The sequence below is a fragment of the Camellia sinensis genome, chromosome 2 (genome assembly GCF_055761805.1).
Source record: "Camellia sinensis isolate YWXY chromosome 2, ASM5576180v1, whole genome shotgun sequence".
NCBI classification, from domain to species: Eukaryota; Viridiplantae; Streptophyta; class Magnoliopsida; order Ericales; family Theaceae; genus Camellia; species Camellia sinensis.
The window spans coordinates 133,619,159-133,640,023 of NC_138962.1; the positions used below are offsets into that span (position 1 = coordinate 133,619,159).

The following is a 20,865-nucleotide window of genomic DNA, read 5'->3' on the forward strand; positions in this document are numbered from 1 at the left end:
TTCTTCCCGGCCGACTGTGTTGACTTTTGCTGTGGGTTTTCTATCTGACATTGCTGTTGTGCTAGTTTTTGCTTTGACGCAAGTGCCATCTTCTTCTATCCGGATGTGCTGATGCACTCTTTCCATTAGGGCCTCAATTGTGATGGGTTGTATCATCGTAAATTGAATCCCTCAACTTATTGCCTGCTGGCAAACCCCGTTTATACTGTGCAATAGCAAGGTTTGTAGGGCAATCTCTAATCTGATTAAAAGTCTCCTAATACCGGCTATTGTAAGACTTCAATGTTTCCTTCTCACCCATGTCTATAAAGAGCAGCTAGTCAATCTCTACCGACGTCTTGGTGTTTGTTCTAAATCTGGTCACAAATCCCTCCGCAAGTTGCACCCACGAAGCTATGCTTTCTTTTGGCAACCTTTCAAACCATGCCAAACCCAAGTCACCTAAGCTAGAAGGAAACATGAGACACATGAGTGCCTCATTTCGTCAATATACATCCATAACCTGGTGAAAGTGGTGAAAGTGCATATAGGGGTCTGACTTCCCCTCATAAGTTGTGAATTTAGGCTGATGAAAGCCCAAGGGTAATGGTGCATTCCCAATCGCTAGAACGAACAGTGAGCTCTATAACCTTGCTAACACTCTGTCTGTCGCTTCGTAAGCAAGGCGTGGTATTGACATCCCGACCTCGACACTCCCATGCGTCCTAGGAGCCAACTGTTGTAGAGCTAAGGCCCTATGAGGGTCATGAGCCTAGGTGTCCTCCCTCATCCGGGCCCTTTTCTCTAGTACCGTTCGCAAGTCTGCTAACCTAGGCAACTTTGTGTGTCTAGATGTCGCTTGGTGCGAATGCGAGGGCCGATAACTACTTCCCTCAGTCCAAGACCTTTCAGTCCTCGTTCTCTTAGACTTGGAGAAACGAGTCCTGGAAGTCCTTGATTGTGTGTTGCCTATCCTGAGGCTTCTACTTTCAGCTTGTGACGGTATGACTTGCCTGTCACGATCTTCTGAGTGGCAAGAGTGCGCGTTGCCTTTGCGCTTCTCTTCTTCTGCCACTCCTTTGCTTTTTATCTGGCATTTCATCATCTCCATGTCTGCCGCCATCCTTCTTATCAATTCGTCTTGCTCCCTTACGTAATCCTCTAGAACCCGAGGATCCATTCTCCGTATCTGCCTATCATGGCTCTGAGGGCAACGAGGACTCGAACCCCGTTTTTCTCGTGTGTCTCTCTGTGGGTTCCGTTGATGGGGATCTAGTTCTGCCATGGGTGGGATAAAAGGTAAACCTTTATGCCTCCCTGTAGACACCCCATTTTTGACCGCCATTAAGACTTGGGCGCCACTGATTGATCACTCGATGATGAAAGTTATGCTGTCCAAACGTTCAATTTCTTCAGCAAGAAGAGCTTCTAAATCTCAACCTTACACCCTATTTTGGACCAAAATTATTTTGACCAAAACTATTTTAGACCTTAAAACCCTCTCTTTTAAAATATTTTTGAAAATGTTTCTACGATGTTCTGAGGCTCGTATTTCGTTTAAAATTGCACTTTTTGGTAAACTGAGTAAGGACAAAGTGGAAATAAATGAAAGAGAGGTGAACTCTTTGAATTTTTTTTTAAAAACCTCTTATAAACCTCTTATTTATAGGTTTGGAGTTAAAGAAAATTGGACGAGAGAGAAGAAAACTAGTTGGGGAAGTGATTGGGCATGAAACCGTTAAGAGAGAACCAAACAGCCTCACTAAATCAAGTCTATCCTTTTGTACAGTTGGACTTTAGTTGTGAGCCACCTCCATTGGAAAGTGGACTTCCGAGGCTTCATTTTAGACTCAAGAATCTCCTAAAGCCGAGTCCAAATGAGGGAAATATGGCTGTTTGAAGTTAGGTATCAATCCGATTAAGCTAGAAATGAGCAATCTTCACTAAAATAGGCAAATCTCTTTGCACATTTAGAATTTAGATGTGAGGCTGCCACCATTGGAAAGTGGGCTTCCGTGGCTTCATTTTAGACTCAAGAATCTTCTAAAGCCGAGTCCGGATGAGGGAGATATGCTCATTTGAAGTCGCGTTTGGAAGCATAGCCGGCAGGTGGCCGGCAGCCACCATTTGTGGACGGCAAGCCACCATTTTTTGCCTGTCGGCCACCACTGCTAGCCGACTGGCCACCAATGTAAAACTTAGATATTTTCTCCAGCTATTTTCACAAAACTCCAGCTGTTCTTTTTTAGATATTTTCAACAAAAGCTCATATATTTCTATATATAGAAGACCTCTTTTCTTACTTTCAAGGTTAGAAAACATTAGGAGTGAAGAAATAATTTTGGAAAAATCCTCTCTCTTTACAATTCTCTCTCTCTCTCTCTTGCAACTTGCATAGTCTATGCCCAAACACTCTAAACCAAACCTAGAGAACTTCTTGCTGAGATGATTTGAGTTTGAATTTGAGCTCTTGAAGCACTTAAGAGTGTGGAAATTGGTGGTTTATGACTTAAGGGTTTATTCCTCTCCAAGAGGTATACCTTCTCTTTCTTTTATTCCATCTCTACACCACTTCTTTTCTATCTTTTCTTGCTGATTTTGAAGTGTTTTTCAACTGTTTTTATGGGTTGAAGTTTGTGGTTTAAGGTTATTAAAGGTAGAGGGGTTTACCACTCTTCTTTGAACCTTGTTCTCTAAGCCTTTCCACTTGTGTTTCTCATCTCTTCATCTACTTTTTTTGAGCTTTTGACTACTGATTTTTAGAGGTTTTCAGAGGCTAAAAAATTGATTTTGAAGTCCCAAAAATGAAAGGGTTAGCTACCCCTCCTTTGGCTTGTTTACTTGCTTAAATTGTTCCATGTTTTAGCTTATTCTTTTAGCTACTTTTGTCTTCATTCCAGCACATTTTTGTACTATTTTTTGGGCTGTATAAATTCTGTTTTTTTGGGCTGAAATTGGTGGTTGTAGGCCATTTAAAGGTAGGGAGTGGTTCACCCTTCTCTCTTCCTTGCTTGTAAGTCCTTTCCACATTTGTTTCCCATTTCAAACCATCTTTTTTTGGGCTTTTGAACATTGAATTTCAGAGTTATTTCAGTGGCCAAAATCATGTTTCGAGGTTTAAATTTAGAGGGGTTAGCCTCCCCTCCTTGTGCCTTGTTTGCTAGCCTAGATAGCTCTATATGTTAGCTTATTTTTTTACCATTTATAGATTAATTCCATAATGTTTTAGGTTCTATTTTGGACTGTTTTAACTTTGTTTTGGGTTGGTTAATTCATTTGAGTCTTGTTTTGCATGCTTCTAGTATAAGTGTCCTCACAAGCTTGGTGTTTTAGGCCTTTAGACACCACTTGTTTGAGTTGATTGCATGTTTTAATGTTTTTCTTACTTCATTTTAGCAAGTATAATCTCTGCAACCTCCCTCCTTTCTTGGCTTTTAATTTTGTTTTGAAGGTGGTTTCAAGTCACTTGCTTGCCCAAGTATGAAATTGAGGTTTCATACTTAATGGTTTAATCCCTTAAAGGGTTCATTACCAACGGTATGATGTTTCTTTCATACCAAAAGAAACTTGTGTTTGAGCCCTCTTTCCATTAGAGGACTTTAATTCACCTTTTGGACTTAATTGGATTAAAGAATGGTTGGTAAATTAAAAGGAGTAACTAAAACTTGGGACTAAAAATAAGAAAGATAATAACTTGTTGTGTTCAATCGGATGTTAATTGAACACATGGAACTTGAACCATTTCATACTTGCTAGTGATGAAATGATCCAAGTCTCTAAGGTTAACCGATTTCCTTGATCTTTTATAAAAGGAAGGAGGTTTGTGTCTTTTTTTTCTTGCATTTATTGAACTTGTACTCTTGGGTTCACAAGCCATCATGCAATGAAATTGCTTGAATTGGTGGTTCGTGGCTTAAGTTCACCACTCCTTGGATTTGTTCATGAAAAGGAGGGGTGAGTTATTCAGACAATCCTTGAAAATACCCTGTATATGCTCTGTTTATCCTCTGTTGCAGCGAGATGAACATATGAAGCAGTGGCCGGTAGACCACCATCCATGGCCGGCAACCTTTACCAGTGGCCGGCCAGCCACTGATACAAAGCACAACAGAGTGTTGGTAAGGTAGAGCAGACTGAGCAGCAGTGCTGGTGTTCAACTGTGCAAATAGGAAAATTTCTAGATTGGAGAACCAGGGCTGCACGTGCGGGGCCTTGGGTCGCACGTGCAGAAAAGGGGCCGCATGTGCGGAAAATAAGGGGAGTGACTGAGTGCATACTGAAATAAAAGCACTTGGAGCAACAGGTGCGGGGAGGGAGGGCCGCACGTGCAGGGATGAAGGCCTCACGTTCGGTGGAAGGTGAGTCTGAATTTTTTGCTTTTTCTTCTCTTTGGGCTGGTTGTATCTCACTTTTGTTTGATCTCTCTCTCTCTAAAAACTCTTTTCTCTCCATTCTCTCTACATTTTCTACACCAAAACAAGATCAAGTCCTTGATCTCCTTACATCCATTAGAAATTTGCCCATAGTTTCTTCATCAAAGTTGGATAGCTTCTAGAGGGCATCATTGTGTGCGGTGGAGATCACGTTTCAACACCGTCAAATTTGGGTGTTTCTCATCTCTTTTCTCCAAAAACTTGAGGTAGGGTTTATTCTTGGAGTTATATATATATTTTTGCTAGATCTTGTGAACATTTCAAAATTTTCCATTGCAAATGTTGAAACTTGATTTTGGCTCAAGAATGTGGGGGTTTGAGAATAGTCTTCCTCCTAGTTCCTTTAAAAAAAATAATCTCTTGAAAATTTGAACTACATTGATTGAGAAAAATAAACTTTTGAAGAAAACCCCTTTCATGAGTTTTGAATGTGCTTGGTTGTGGCGAGGAAATCTAGGGATTTGGAGTTTGAAAGGTTATTGAAAACTTATAGATGACATTGTCATTATCTATTTCCTTTTGTGCCAAAATGCTTAATGATTGGAAAATTTCCCATTGATATGTATATATATATATGTGTGTGTATGTGTGTGTGTGTGTGTGTATAAATTGATATACAAAGGATGGATTTCATGAAATATGAGAAGTGGAAACTTTGGAAATTGTTGTGCTAAGATATTGATACAGTTGTGAAATGACTAAATGGTTGGGAAAAGTTTGGAATATGGAACGTTGCTATCTAAATGATAGAATTAAATGCATAAGTGGCTATTATGTGTAATTACATTAAAGGGTGGAAGAATGGGAAACGTGATTATTATGGTATCATTGTTGAGATACTTGAAATGGAGAAATGTTATGAGACATTGATAATTGTTGTATTACATATTCATTCATTCGATTATTGTACATTTTGAATTGAGTTTGGAACGTTTACATTGAGAAAAGAATATTTTGAAATGAAAATTATTGAAATGTTTTGGGGTAAATGCGTTGGTAAGTCTAGATAGGAGGTGTAGATGAATTTGATTAAGTTGGCCTGAGTGTCCGGGATGAAAGATCGAAAACACGTGCGAAAGAGGTACCACTTCCCTTCCGGTTAGCAACCGGTAAAGTGGGGTTTTTGGTAATGCTAGATACGCCTACCTGCAGACACCAACCTAGGGATTACCAGAGTCGTATTTACCACCCCATTGAATAAAATTATAAATTTCTGAATTGTTGAGATTTCAAGTTACTATTAAACATGGTGGCTTTTTAAAACATGTAAATGAAATCCTCTTTTAATTGGCATTGCATGGCATGTGTATTTTACATTAGGAATCTTGCATAAATGTATATACTTTGTTAAGAATTCTCTACTGAGCTTTATGCTCACCCCTATGGGATTTTGGTGCAGGAAAAGACATGGTGAACCCGCCGAACTAGGGCATGGAAGTATGTATTGAGAGCACAAGGCTCTATTTTGTTTGTGATTGTAATTTTTGTAAGCCAAGGGCTATTCATGTATGGGTCTAGGAGACCATTTTTGTGTAACCAGGCTTAAGCCTTGGAACTTGTAAGCCCTTGAGGGCACTTACTTCTTTTGATTGAATAATTCTACATGCTATAGATTCATGTATTAGGATTCATTGAATGTATAACCACATATGAGATTATTCTTGTATAAACATTGAGATTATGTAATGGAATATGTTGGGGATATTTCCGGTGTCTCTTAAGAGCCATGGTTATTATTATTATTTCAATAGTATGTATTTTTGGGGCGTTACAGAGCGCAATGTAATAATGTGTATGTCTTCTAACCCCACGTCTTTCTCCCTTTTATTTATACACTTATGATGGTTAGATTAGGGACATCATGTTTCAATTAGCATATCGCATGTTTTGCATCCATTCATTTGTCCTACATGCACCGAGGCTCAGTTCATCATTCTAACTGTATTGTCATTTCAATACTTTTTTGAATACGTGCTTAGACTACATGTTACCAAATTGTTGCAAATAACATGTTAAGTAGCCGAGCCTATTATCATGCACATTTTTCTAACTTTTTGTTTTATCTTAGCTTGGAATACTAGGCTTGGTTTGGGAAGTGGGTTGGCTTTTTGATTTTTTGACTTTTTTGGCGATTTTAGCCTGGGCTAAAAAGCTTGGTTTGGGAAGGACTTTTTGACTTTTTGGCTTTTTTGACTTTTTTTGTGAGAGAAGAGTGTAATGATTATGGGTTGGATGTGATGTTTTATTTGTTGTGACTAAAATAGCCTATTTTGTCTTTTGTGGCTAAAATAGCCAAAAAAGCCTCAAATCTTGCTTCCCAAACGGTGCCTAGGTGAGTTTTTAGTGCTTTAGCATAGTTGCATGAATGTGATTGTTGCCATGTATAACATGCTTGTCGTGAGGCGAAGTGCTTACTTTTTTAAACTATTTGAGTGCTTGTGGATGAAGGCTTGTTGCTTGAATTGGAATGATTCAACGAATGTATGTTTAAGCCCACTTTGTCAAGTGACAAATCCACAAACTTTAAGCCTATTTTGTTAAGTGGCAAAATCAAACCCTTTTCGAAAAACAAACATGAAATTGAATTGTAAAAATTTGAGCAAACTAGTCTATACCTTATGTGCGCACATTGCATAGTAAATGCTAGCCTAAATAACTAGAACAAGAGCATAAAATGTACATAAGATTCATATCATGATTAGTAGAGGCCAATCTTTGATCGGGCGAGCGGGGGTGCTCAATTTGTGACCTTCCCCTCTCGTATCTAAGTTCCCGAACCGAGACAATCTTGGTAATGATGGACACGTGGCCTTTGGCACGAGTCATGGGTTTCTTAAATTTCTCAAAAATATTTAGGTGGCGACTCTGTATCTGGCAAAATAATCCAATTTTTTTTAATTTTTGATTCAAAATCGATTTTCCAAAAGAATTGCCGAATTTGGTCTTTTTTTGTGTTTTCACTATATCACATTGCACTTGTGAAATTTGATTCAGAACCACAAGTGGAGTCCGAACTATAAGGCTTATATTTCGAACTTCCGAAAAGGGGTGCGAAAAAGGCAAGCTACACTCCCGCCCCTTTCCGGGGTTTTCCCATCAATAGAAGAATGTGGCAAGTCTTCATTGTGCACCATAGATTTTGACTGAAGAGGAAACTCAATCAAAAGGTTTGTTCTTTGTGTGTTTTTCCCACAGACAGTGCCAATTGTACGAGCACGAAATAATCTTCTCGTATAATCCTATTGATCAATGCAAATGCACTCCTCCAAACTTCGTTGCTTTACTACCTAAAAACACTAACGTGAGCTAGCCATAGGTGTATGCCAGAAACCTCTCCGATGCCTAAGTCAGCAAAATAGGCAATATAAACAAAAGCTCTGTGTATTTGAGAGTAAGAATTGTGATACTTGTACATAGGTCCTGTCACGAGCTTTTATAGATTCCACGTGGTACAATCATAGTAGGACTCTTATTCTCCTAAGCAGAGTCCTCCTAGGAATCACATTCCCCAAGGATAATGCCTATCCTAATAACACCCTACTCACTGCCGACCCAGTGAGCTGGTGTTTACCTCGGCTCGATTGACGCAGTCAACGAGCTAGCCTGTCTCTGTCGTGCTCTAAGAAAAACAATGATGTAGAAGGCACTATGCAGAGCTAAGCTCAGCTCGGCACTCGCTACTGATATATACCGTCGTTGGCTAAAAGACTCCCTTTTGAACAACTAAGTAGAAGCCTCAGTGACACAACCGTCTGGATCAATGTCAACCTTCCCCAAAACCGAGCTACTGAGGTCCTTCCTATGGCCTATACCAGGGTCCTTAGCGCGGCCCATTTTATCCATATAAATTACCCTCTCATAAATACTTTATGAAAATTTTTTATTCTTTGATTAATGTGTGATTTTTTATTATATTTATAATCTAATGGTGAAAGTTTTTTGAAAAGTAATTCATGATTCTTAGTATTACTCAACAAAAAAATTTTATTATTAGGTATCAGAAATAACGTAAAGACTCAGAAAAAAATAAAGAAAATGTAATGAACGAAAAAAGAGGACGAATATATATTGCTCTATGAAGTTGATACATAAAATAGTACATTAAGACCATGTTGATTTACAAGACTAATAATGAAGGTATTGATAATCTCATCAAAGTAGTGTGGTATTCACTATCCAATTAGATTAGTAGGATAAATTATTTCCTTGTCGATTGTTTGATCTACATTGGATAAGAAAAGGGCAAATTACAAACACCCCCTCGAGATTTGGTGAAAATACAGATTTCCCCCTGAGGTTTGAGAAATTACATCCCGCCCCTGAGGTTTATATTTTCATAACAAACTGTCCCCTGAGATTTTTATTTTCATACAGATTCTCCCTTAATTTTTCCTAATTTGTTATGAAAATTTGACCCTCAGGGGGCAATTTGTAATTTCTCAAACCTCAGAAGGGAATTTGTATTTTTACCAAACCTCGAGGAGGGTGTTTGTAATTTGCCCATAAGGAAACATATGAAGGTAAAAGAGTTTGTTACGCCCCGTATTTTATTACTCAGATAACCTTACCAATATTCATTAATTAAATCCATTTACAAATAACATTTCATCCTTGGATGAAATGATGAATAATTAAATATACATATTCCCTCTCGTTATACAACAATGACATTTACATACAAATAAAATAAATGCCTTGAGGCTTACAATAAAAGAGAGGACACTACTCTTTACAAAAAAATAACACTCAGCCAAACAACAAATGAAGTAGTACAATCCATCTCTACATTATACTTATGAAATGGTAAAACCCATTGTTTGATCTTCAAATCTGAAAAGCATTCCCTGTACACATGTACAGGCAGGGGGTGAGCAAAACTCATCGAGCAATCTCATATTAAAATAGTAAAAGATATGTGAGTACAAAGATACTCATACATATTCGTGAAATCATATCATGCCAAAATCATAAGGTTTTATCACATAATCTCTTAAATCCATTTTTTTTTATTTAATTAACCATAACCAGTTAACTTAAATAAGTAAACATGCTTCAATAGTAACATGACATCCTTTTTAATCCATTCAATTATCTCATTATCAATTAAATCAAATAATTAAACAATTCATCAAATTCATTTTATACAGTTTTATGAGATGAATGCATATGCCATGCTATGTCCTTTTTGAAGATAAATCACATTTTTATCCTTTGAAAACTATCATGCTCAATGATGTCATGCAATTTCAATTGTTCAAAACTTAACAATTTATTTCAAGGGCGGTAAATACAACTTTGGTAATCCCTAGGTCAGTGTCTGCAAGTAGACTATACAAGTACTATCAATTTGTCATTTTTACCGGTCACAACCGGAAGGCTCGACACCTATCATCTACACCACCTATCAATCTCTAGGCTGGTGTATGCAAGTAGACTATACAAGTATTACCAATTTATCATTTTTACCAATCGCAACTGGAAGGCTTGACACATATAATCCACACTACCTGTCAAGACTTACCACCGTATTTCCCCCAAAACCATTTCATGAAAACTTGCTTCTCAATATTCTTTTCTAAATGCAACGTTTTCCAATCAAATTTCAAAGCTCTTCATTATCAAATGAATTGATATGCCAATGCAATGATTAATAATATAATACAATATTTCTTCCACTTTCAATACTCCCACACAATATTCTCATTGTGATCAAAATTCTCATTTCTCATTTCAATGCAATTTCACAAGATAAATAAATACTTTTATTTCAATTCATCAAAGGGTTAACAAAATTCCCTCATTTCAAACAATCTTAACAATTTAGTCATCTCAAGATTATATTAATACTTTTAAACAACAATTCCCAAAACTTCAACAATTCTCACATTTCATGAAAAACATCATTTATATGCAAATAAATAAACAATTTTCCAACATCATTTATTTTGGCACACAAAATAAATATAACAACATCTTCCAAAGATTTTCAACATTTTTCTAAAAATCCCCAATTTCTAGGTTTTCTCACCAAAAGCAACCATTTTCAAATATTTGAGAAGATCTCACCAAAAACATATTTCTTTAATCAACATAGTTCAAAAACCCTCAATTTCTATTTTTAGAAAGAAAAGAAAGTAAACCCACTTTCAAAATCACTCATCTTCTTAAATCAAAAATCAATTTTCAAAACTAATCAAATGATGATTTCGAAAATCATCTAGATCTTGCAAAAACATATATATATATATATAATTCAAAGAAAATCCCTACTTATTAAATATTACCATTTTGATCAAAATCCTCATTTAAATGCAACATGATAAATTTTCATCGATAGCCAAAATAATTATTTCTAATTTATTAATTAAAAGATAACAACATGGGCATATAATCCAACATATAACTATAACTTGGAATCTCTCATGATTTTCAACATTTAGAAACAAATCATATTCCACATTTCATCAAATATGAACAACTATACTAGTTTTCATATCACAATCATGTCCGGTAACCTCTCAAGGTCCATTTCTAACCGTGTCAGTTTTATTCCAACAAATACATTAAGTAAAATAATACCGTTAATGCCCAAGAAAATATCATTTTCTTTCAAACTCATTCTCCAAGCATTATTCAACTATGACATCCTATTTTGATCGAAAGTCCCAAAAGTTAAACATAATTCCTTTGTTTTATTTAAATATGCTCTTTTGGCCACAAACCGGTAAAATTTTCAAAACTAATCGAATCGAAATCCGTTTTTGTTCAAATTAAAAAAATAACTCTTTCATAACCTTACAAACATATTCCTAGTTTACACTTTTGTAATTTGAGTATCAACTTTTTATTTTTCTCAAAATTTCTCTTTTAAGCAAATAAAACACAAATTTTCCAAAAATTCAAATTAAATTATATACAACTCTAAACTCCATATAATCAAGCAAAAGTGCATAAAGAAGTGTAGGAAAAATCTATACTTAACAATTTACACAATATTCCTCAATATCAATTTATTTTTCTCAAAAATAAATTCCAAAACTCAATGATGAGATAAATATTTCAACCTTAATTTCTTAAAATAAATTATCTAACCATAATATGATGTAGATATAATCCATACAACTATTAAATTCTATTTTTGGATTTTTTTTACAAAATTAACAACACAAAATAATTTTTTCAAAATCAATCTCAAAATACCAACATTCTTAACATTTCAACATAATTTTTCTTTCAAAAATTACCAAACAAAAATCTGAAAATATATCTATATGCAATACCTATTATAATGATATATTTTCTCAAAATAATCCTAGCGTAGCTTTAATGTAAAAATATGAAGAAAGTCCCTACCTCAAATATGAAGAAAAACAAATCTGAAAATGCAAACGTCGCCTGATCATGAATCTGAGAACACCATTGCAAAGATTACGATGAGTTTTCCAACTTTTATTTACAACACTTTCACAAAATCTCACTCTAAAAATTCTTATTTAAAATTTAACCATTAAGCAACAATGGAGAAAAAAGAAAAAGGGAGAGAGAGATAGACACACGTTGGGAGAGAGACCAAGAGAGCAGAAATCTCTGCTCAATTCAACAAAGAAAAAAGAAATGATGAAAACGAAAGGAAGGGGAAAAAGAGAGAGGAAAATTGCTTGGGACGTCTAATTAGAGGTACCACTAGTGATGTGGCAGTGGGTCTCATCCACTGCCACATCAGTGCTGTGTCTTGATTATTTTTTTTATTTTTTTTTTTGCCTTTTCCACCTCATTAGAGGTGTATTAGAGCCTCTAAATTAGAGGTCTCTAGCATTGCCCAAAGAGAGAGGAGTGGGGAACAATCTCATGTGAGTTTGCTTTTTTAATGATGGATTTTTTTAAAAAATAATTTAATTTTTGTAATAGTAATTCAAAATTTTATAATATAAATTATAAAATGATATAATTTTTTTCATTACAAAAATATAATATTTTTTTACACCACAAAATATAATATTTTGCTCATTTCACAATATATACATGTTTCATTCTTTATAAAATATATAATTTTTCACCGTATGGTACACACCATAAATTTAACTTTTAAATATTTATTATAACACTATATAATAAATAATAACAACTTAAATAGTAGAAGTCTGTTTACGAAGGCATAGTTGGTAAGAGAAATGGCTACAGCAGAACCCCACAAACGTGGTGGATGGATCCCAGTGGTGAAGCAAAGAGGGAGACAATCAAATCCGCGTTCGTGGTCTGATAGAACCAGAACAAATTTGATTACGCTTTTTGTGGATCACTTGCCTGAATCCATGGCACCTAGGAATCTATTTGATATGTTCAGCAAATTTGGAGTGGTCAAAGATGTATTCATACCACATAAGAGAAGGAAAGCAACAAACTCCAGATTTGGGTTTGTCCGGTATGATTGCTCTACTGCAGCCAACGTAGCAGAGCAAAGAGCGCATGGGTTGTAGGTAGATGACAAATCCCTATCAGTCAAAATCGCAGCGTTTGATAAATATACAGATGCAAGGCAGCGGGGGAAACATTCCTTAACCAGGCAACCTACGGTAAGAAACTCATTCGTAGTGGCCAAAAGACCCATCTCGAACCCTGGCACCGATGGGAGATCCTTTGCCGAAGTCACTAAAGGAAACCTACCCAGATCTGCCCTGACGACTACGATCAGAGTCGAGGAGATTGGTAACGGTTGGCTGTATGAAAGTTTGATCATGAGACTAAAACCAGAGCTCACCTCTGTACAGGTGAAAAACGAACTAATCAGAAGAGAAGAGCAGAATGTGCTGGTTAGAGAGGGAGGTGGGAGAGATGTGTTTCTTTCATTTCCCTCTAAAGAAGTCTTGTTGGGCAAAAAGGCTATGATTGAGGAATGGTTCCGTGACTGGTGCGAGTACATCACAGTTTGGAGTCCTGGTCTGTACCTTCAGCAACAGCGGCAAGTTTGGATCAACTGTGTTGGGGTACCCCCAAACCTCTGGAGCTCAAACACATTCAGTAGGATTGGTAGCATATGGGGCAAGGTGGTCTGTCTGGAGGATAATATCGGTGCTCCAATATCATTTAGAAGTGGCAGATTCAAATTAGTTACCGATGAAATGGAACCGATAAATACAAGTATAAATCTGGAGTGTAACGGGCGAGTATACCCTATTCGAGTTTTTGAAGAGCTCTGTGGTGTGGATGATAGTCTCAGCTGTAAAGTAACCCTATCTAAGGAGCCAGTTCAAGCGGTCTGCTCCAAAATCCATGGCGTAGTCCATCTCACTCAAAAACACAAACCAGATGAGGAAGATGGTGACTCAGCAGATGACACGGCAAGAGCGTCTGCTAGAACCACTAAGGGTATGACATATGGATTGAAGGCTTCGGATGAGCTGGATGAAGGAGGCAGCTGGAGCAACACTTCCATTGTAGCAGAGACGGTAGCTTGTATTGGGAACTCAACCGGAGGAGGCACTTGTGTGGCTGATTCACTTCTGACAGTGAAAAGTCTACACCATAGTGGTAATCATTCTGCTCAAAAAGGTGTAGTAGAACAGCTAGCTTTGGATACTCTGCAGAAGAAGGTTGAGTGCAATCAAGATCTTCTGTGTTGTCCCTTAGTTGACCATGCTACTGAGGGTCATACCTCTGCCCCTGGCTATATTTCAAGCCTTAGTGAGACTGCAAAAATTAGGCCTGGCATTTGTATTGAGGTTGCTTTAGGCCTTGCTCCAAGTGGGCTGCAGCCCAATAACCCAGATCCCCAACTAAATCTACTGCCCACCGGCCCTCTAAATATTGGACCTACCTCCTTAGTTAGTAAGCAGTTGGGTAAAGCATATGGAGGGTGTCCACAACCTAAGGCCAAGGGCACTACCAGGCCATCCTGTTCAGGATCCATTAGCAGCCGTTTAAAGAAAGTCAAAAGAAAAGGTGCTAGAAGAGAAGGGATTCAGCAAACTGTATTTGCAGGAAGACTCTCTGGATTTGCAAGAATGGTAGGGCACAAAGGGGCTGGTTCAAGCACCGGATACAAAAGAAGAATTAGTGCTAGCTCTTCAGCTACTCACTCCTCACCCAGACACACATCAGAATCATTTCACATTTCCTCTTCAAAGAAAATTCTTCAAGAGGCTATTGAAACACTTCAGGTAGGGGAAATCTTGGGAATTGACTACAAGGGCCAGGAGTCTGAGGTTGTCCAGAAATTCATACATATGGAGGAGCAAGATAAAGTGAGGATGGCCGCAGGTACTGCTGGTGTGGAATAACAAGCTTCCTGTTGTGTGCAATCTGGAGTATAACTGTTTGCATAAAGATTCTAAGCTGGAATGTGAGAGGTCTAGGAAGGCCTGAAAAGAGGAGGAAAATCAGAAAGATTTTGCATGATAAGGCAGTAGATATGGCTTTGCTTCAAGAGACAAAGCAATCATGTGTTGCACACTTAAGGGTAAAAAGCCTTTGGCCTAGAGACAAGATGGAATTCATGACTGTAGATGCTGTCGGGCTGTCAGGGGGATTAATCTGCATCTGGGATCCTGATGTTTTTCATCTCTCAGATTGCTGTAGCAGCAGGAACTTTATTCTCTTATCAGGTAAAGCCCACAATTCTTTTGACTGTGTTTTGATTAATATTTATGCCCCAAACGATGTATCAAGGAGGAAGGCTCTATGGGAGATCCTGTTAAATTTGAAAACAACCTTTGCAAACCCATGGTGCCTTGGTGGAGACTTTAATGAAATTCGGAATGTGGGGGAAAGAATAGGAGTTTCTCGTAGGGATAGAGGCATGCAGGAGTTCAATAATTTCATTGACAATTGTGAGGTGATAGATGTTCAAATGCTAGGCAGAAAATTTACTTGGTGTAATACTCTTGAAGGGAATAAGTGGAGTAGAATAGATAGATTTCTTCTTAGTCCTGAATGGTTGGCGAGATATAAACTTAAACTATGGGGCCTTCCTAGAACTATTTCTGATCACTGCCCACTTCTTCTCATGGAGGATGGTAGGGATTAGGGGCCCAAACCCTTCAGATTTTTGAATGCTTGGACCTTACATCCAACACTGGATTCCTTGGTTGAGAGTAATTGGGGTGATCTTCAACTATATGACTCTGCTGGATCCATCTTGAAAAGGAAATTGCAATCCCTGAAGTTGGCCCTAAAAAAATGGAATCAAGAGACTTATGGCAATGTTGCAAAAAAGTTACAAGAATCTGAATCTACTCTGCATGACCTTGACCTTAAAGCCGAAACTAGCCCTTTGGATGAAGATGAATTGTTGCTACAAAGAGAGAAAAGAAGTGAAATGTGGTCATTGAGCAGGAAGATGGAATGGGAGTGGCTCCAAAAATCTAGATTGGACTGGAATTTGAAAGGGGATAGAAACACCAGGTATTTCCATGTCATGGCCACTAACAGACAAACCAAGAATACTATTAACTGCATCACAGTTGGGGGTGTGAATCTTGAGGACCCAGACTCTATCAAGAGTGAGGTTTGGCTCCATTTTGCAAATCTGTTCAAAGATGACTGGAAAATGAGGCCTACTCTGAAAGGTGAATTCAAAAGTGTCAGTCATAGTACCCACTTTCTTACTTTTGAAGCAGACTTCACTGAAGAAGAAATTTGGGCAGCCGTAAATGATTGTAATGGGAACAAAGCTCCAGGACCGGATGGCTTTAATATGTTGTTTTTTCAGAAATTCTGGAAGGTGCTTAAAGGTGAGGTCCTCAACTTTATGCAAGAGTTTCATGCCAGTGGCAGATTAATCCCAGGTTTGAATAGCTCATTCATCACCCTTGTCCCTAAAAAGGAGAAAGCTCTATCACTCTCTGACTTTAGACCTATTAGCCTAATTGGGTCTGCCTACAAAATTTTATCTAAAGTCCTAACAAATAGACTGAAGTTAGTTATGCCTTCGTTAATTGGTGACTCTCAATCTGCCTTTGTGGGAGGTAGAAACATCTTGGATGGGGTCCTGATTGCAAATAAAGTTATAGACAGCTGGGTCAAATCCAAGACAACCGGGTTGCTCTTTAAAATAGATTTTGAGAAGGCTTTTGACTCCATCAACTGGAATTTCCTCTTTTCAATGTTAGCAAATTTTGGCTTTGGTGCCAAGTGGATCTCTTGGATATAGGAGTGTGTCTCTACTGCTCGAATCTCTATCCTTGTCAATGGATCTCCAACAAAAGAATTCAATCCCCAAAAAGGGCTTAGGCAAGGGGACCCCTTATCTCCATTCCTATTCAATTTGGTTGTTGAGGCTTTAAATATCCTTCTACAGAGAGCTACGGACCTAAGATTGATTAAAGGTGTATCCATTGGGGCAAATGATGAGGTGCATTTGACCCATCTTTAATTTGCAGATGATTCCCTCCTATTCTGTGATGCTGATCTGTCTGAGGTGCTAAACCTGAAAAGAATTCTTAGATGCTTTGAAGTGGCTTCTGGGCTTAAAATCAACTACCACAAAAGTGTGCTTTGTGGGATTGGCATCTCCGGACCTACCCTTTCTGAATTTGCTGGCCTCTTGAACTGCAAGACCCAAAATTTGCCAATCAAGTATTTAGGTCTACCCTTGGGTGCAAACCCCAAAAGAAAGAATACTTGGAAACCTGTAGTTGATAAGGTGAAACTAAGGCTCGCCGGGTGGAAAAGGAAGCTACTATCTTTTGCAGGCAGATTAACCTTGGTGAAAACAGTACTATCAACTATACCTGTATATTATTTATCATTATTCAAGCTTCCTGAAGGGATTGCCAAGGAGATAGACAAAATTCAAGCCTCTTTCTTATGGGGTGGGCCAGATCTCAAGCGTAAAATCCATTTAGTGAAATGGTCAGAGGTCACTAAGAGCATAAAGCAAGGTGGATTGGGTGTTAGAAGAATCAGAGATGTCAATCTGTGTCTACTCCTCAAATGGTGGTGGAGATTTGCTACTGAACCAGAGTCCCTTTGGTATAGGGTATTATGCAGCAAGTATAAGTTCCTTGGTGGGAAATGGTTTCCAAACCCTAGTTTAAACACCTCATCCTCCTATATTTGGAATGGCATAGAGGCAGCAGGTGAGCAGAATCAATCTTTATCACTCTTCTTTGCCAACAACCTCCAACTAAAGGTAGGCAATGGTTGTCGTATAAGGTTTTGGTTTGACTCATGGAGTGGTAATGTTTGCCTCAAAGAGGAGTTCCCTCGGCTCTTCAGTTTGTCTTCACAACAGGAAGGTCTGCTAAAGGAATTTGTGGAAGTCTCTGGCACATCTAAGAACTGGTTATTCACATTTAGAAGGCCTCTATTTGTTTGGGAAAAGAATGAACTGCTCAGACTCTATGGCATTATAGGTTCAGTGCCCCCCCTTCAGGCAGAGTCCCAGGATAGTGCAATTTGGAGAGCATCTAAGCCTGGGAAATCTATTGTGTCCAACCTTTACAATCACACCTGCAGTGTTTATGGAGGTATGGGTGGGTTCTATCATCTGGTGTGGATTAAATATCTCCCTCCTAAGGTGCAATTCTTCGGCTGGCTAGCTTGGAAGCACAAGATCAAAACCTCTGTTTTCCTACAGCGGATTGGAGTCTTGGACAGTTCTGCTTCTACACTCTGCATTTTTTGTAAATCCCATCAGGAATCTATTGAGCATGTTCTTATCCACTGCCCATCTGTTTGGGAAGTCTGGTATGGTCTGCTACAATGGTGGGGTGTCTCTTGGGCTGCTCCTTATTCTGTCCATGGTCTGTTGCTCTGGTGGTCAGGGCATTCCTGTAGGAAAGCTGAACAGCGTATTTGGCGTGCAATACCCCTGGTAACACTCTGGTCGATCTGGAATCACAGAAACGACTGCTGCTTCAATGCATCTACTCCTAAACTGCAAGATCTCCAAGATCTGATTCTCATTCGGCTGGCTCTCTGGATTAAGGCTGCTTCTAACAAGCTCCATTTCTCGGTTTCAGATTTTCTCTACAATATTTCAGGGGTGAGGCGTGGTCTGTTACAATCTTAACTGTCAATATTTCAGTGGCTGAATTGGTGTTGAATGATTTGCTGGGCTGGTCTTGTTGCACTTCTTGCCTTTGTTTCTGATATGGTTGCTGCTTGCTGTGCATCACAGAATCTGCTGGGTTTGGATTTCAATGTCTTGACCTGATTAGTTGGTCATCATCAGTGGGTTCGCATCAGTGGGCCATCATCAGTGTGTCATCGTCAGAGGGTGCAGGATTGGTGTAATATGATGTTGCAGTTGGTTTGCTGCTGGTTGTCTATGAGGTCTGGCCGTTTGTAGCTGCTGGGTGTCTAGCCGTTGGTAGTTTTCACCAGTCTGATTTGTTATTCAGTTTTGTTGAGTGATGCTGCTATGATGGAGATGTATATGATGGTGCAGTTGGTTTGTTGTGTGGTATTATAGGATGTGGTGTTATATGATGTGCAGTTGGTTTGTTGTGTAGTTTGCAATATTGGTTAGGTGATGCCAACCCCAATCATCTGCTGGTCTGCTGCTGCTAGCTAGGTGGTGATTATAGATGATGCTATTGAATTGGTCTACTCTGCCCTGCTGCTGGAATTATTTGGGTGTTGCATGGTGATTTGGGGGTTGAGTTTTTGGGGTCTTTATTTTATTTCTAGGCATGGTCTCTCACCATCCCTTTGTGGTTGGGTTGTTAGCTTTGATGCGCTTCTGCTCTTCCACCTCTTTATTGATGTTCATCTCATATGTATTTGTATGTTTTCGTCATCAATAAAGTTCTCTTTTGCTGTTCAAAAAAAAAAATAAAAAAAAATATAATAATAACAACTTCCAAGATAGTTACTACTAATCATATAATTAAAAAGGACCAAACACCCAAAACTCATTTTCAAATTTTGCTATACACTAGACCGAACACCGATCAGTCCGCAAATTTTCATAAAATAAATACTCATCAATAAATTCTGAAATTTTTAAAAAAAATACAAAACCGAACTGTTTTCGCACAGAATTTACACAGCATTCAAATTTGAAAATTTGCTCAACTAAATTATGCACTGGCTATTTGTAAAAAAAAAAAAAAATTGGGTCATTACAGAGTTTTTATTTTATTTCTTAACTCAGGATATATAATTTCACCTCTAGCTAATTACTAATAATCCTACAAATTTGTTGGATTAATTATCCTTTGGATTAATAGTCATGAAACAAAATTTTAAAACAAACACATGATCAGTGGGTTCACGGATTAATAATCTCAATCTCATATTCTAATCCTGTCAATCAAAATGATAAGTAGGTGTTATTGTTGTTAGTGGTGGAGCCACCTAAGGACTAGGGGGTCACGTGCCTCCCTGGATTTTGTAAATTATTTTATTTTTTTGGCAAATATAAAAAAAATATTTTAAATAAAAAAAATTACAAAAATATTATTAGAGTGAAATGTCAATGATATTTTAAAAATTATAATAGTTGTTTTGATTGAAAATGAATAAACTACTATGAACCATATTATCTATGAAAATTTTAAATGTAACGGTGATTTCATTATTATTGACATGTAAATATAAGTAATCTCGCTATAAAGATATGAAATTTATTGGATTGGTAGTTATATTTGACATGTGAAATTCACTCTCTATATGTTTATTTATTATTAGTTGGTGATATCGCATATTAATGATGACGTGATATTACCATTATATTGAATTTTTAATCAAATTTTATATAAAAAAAAATTTATCATTATATAATTTATTTTAAAATTTATATTTATATTTATATTTTTTTATATGATTTATAATATATTAGTTATAAATAATATTATTTTTTGATATTTCTTAAAATTAATTATAAAAACTTACGTGGAATATTTTTGTTAAAATTTTTCATATTATAATTAATAAGTAATCCTAATTTAACTTTTGATTGCTGTTGGAGTGAATAAGACAAAATATGTGTAATTTTGACGTGGTGAGCATCAACTATTAAAGGGCTGCTACCTTGGTAACGAAAACAAGGGACAGCGACTGGTTTGGAGAGACTGGACCAGAGCAATTATTGAGGGCTGAGTGGAGCAAAGAACAATTCCTATCTTCCGAGAAATCTATCAGAGCCTTTTTTTTTTTTTTCGTTTTTGATAAGAAAAAATTTTTCATTAATGAAACCAAATGCACATATAAATAAGAATCCATTTAATAGAAAAACTTACACTAAGCAAAAAAAAAGAAAAAAAAAAAAAAAAAAGAAGAAGAAGATGAAATCAAGAAGCACAGGATTAAATTTAGAAAAAAAAAAATACAGACGCACAATTCGTGTTTGTGCTTGTACTGCACAACAATGGCCAATCAATTGGCCGTAGAGCATATCTAAGATAGATCATATGTTACAATCATAGAGTGGGTAAACTACATCAAATACCGATGGACTCCATAAACAAACCAAACTAAAAACAAAAAAGCAAGACAAACTCGAAAACTT

At 37.3% G+C, this 20,865-nt stretch overlaps 2 protein-coding genes across 2 annotated transcripts; both read left to right on the plus strand.

Moving 5' to 3' along the window:
- Nucleotides 1-12,583: 12,583 nt before the first annotated feature.
- Nucleotides 12,584-12,889, plus strand: LOC145819053 (serine/arginine-rich splicing factor SC35-like). The gene has a single exon (XM_082913040.1). It carries the CDS (start codon nt 12,584-12,586, stop codon nt 12,887-12,889), a length of 306 nt encoding a protein of 101 aa, XP_082769166.1.
- Nucleotides 12,890-14,820: 1,931 nt separating this feature from the next.
- LOC145819054 (uncharacterized) lies at nt 14,821-18,647 on the plus strand. Its single transcript, XM_082913041.1, has 4 exons — nt 14,821-15,344; nt 15,555-16,534; nt 16,790-18,406; nt 18,532-18,647. Exons 1-4 carry the CDS (start codon nt 14,821-14,823, stop codon nt 18,645-18,647), a joined length of 3,237 nt encoding a protein of 1,078 aa, XP_082769167.1.
- Nucleotides 18,648-20,865: the final 2,218 nt, after the last annotated feature.

Excerpts from the sequence above, each read along its gene's own strand:
- LOC145819053 (XM_082913040.1), top strand. The coding sequence starts at position 12,584 with ATGGCTACAGCAGAACCCCACAAACGTGGTGGATGGATCCCAGTGGTG.
- LOC145819054 (XM_082913041.1), top strand. The coding sequence starts at position 14,821 with ATGGCTTTGCTTCAAGAGACAAAGCAATCATGTGTTGCACACTTAAGG. Across the intron at positions 16,535-16,789 it reads GTTAGCAAATTTTGGCTTTG|ATGATTCCCTCCTATTCTGT; the intron begins GTGCCAAGTGGA and ends TTTAATTTGCAG. Across the intron at positions 18,407-18,531 it reads TATTTCAGGGGTGAGGCGTG|AATCTGCTGGGTTTGGATTT; the intron begins GTCTGTTACAAT and ends TGTGCATCACAG.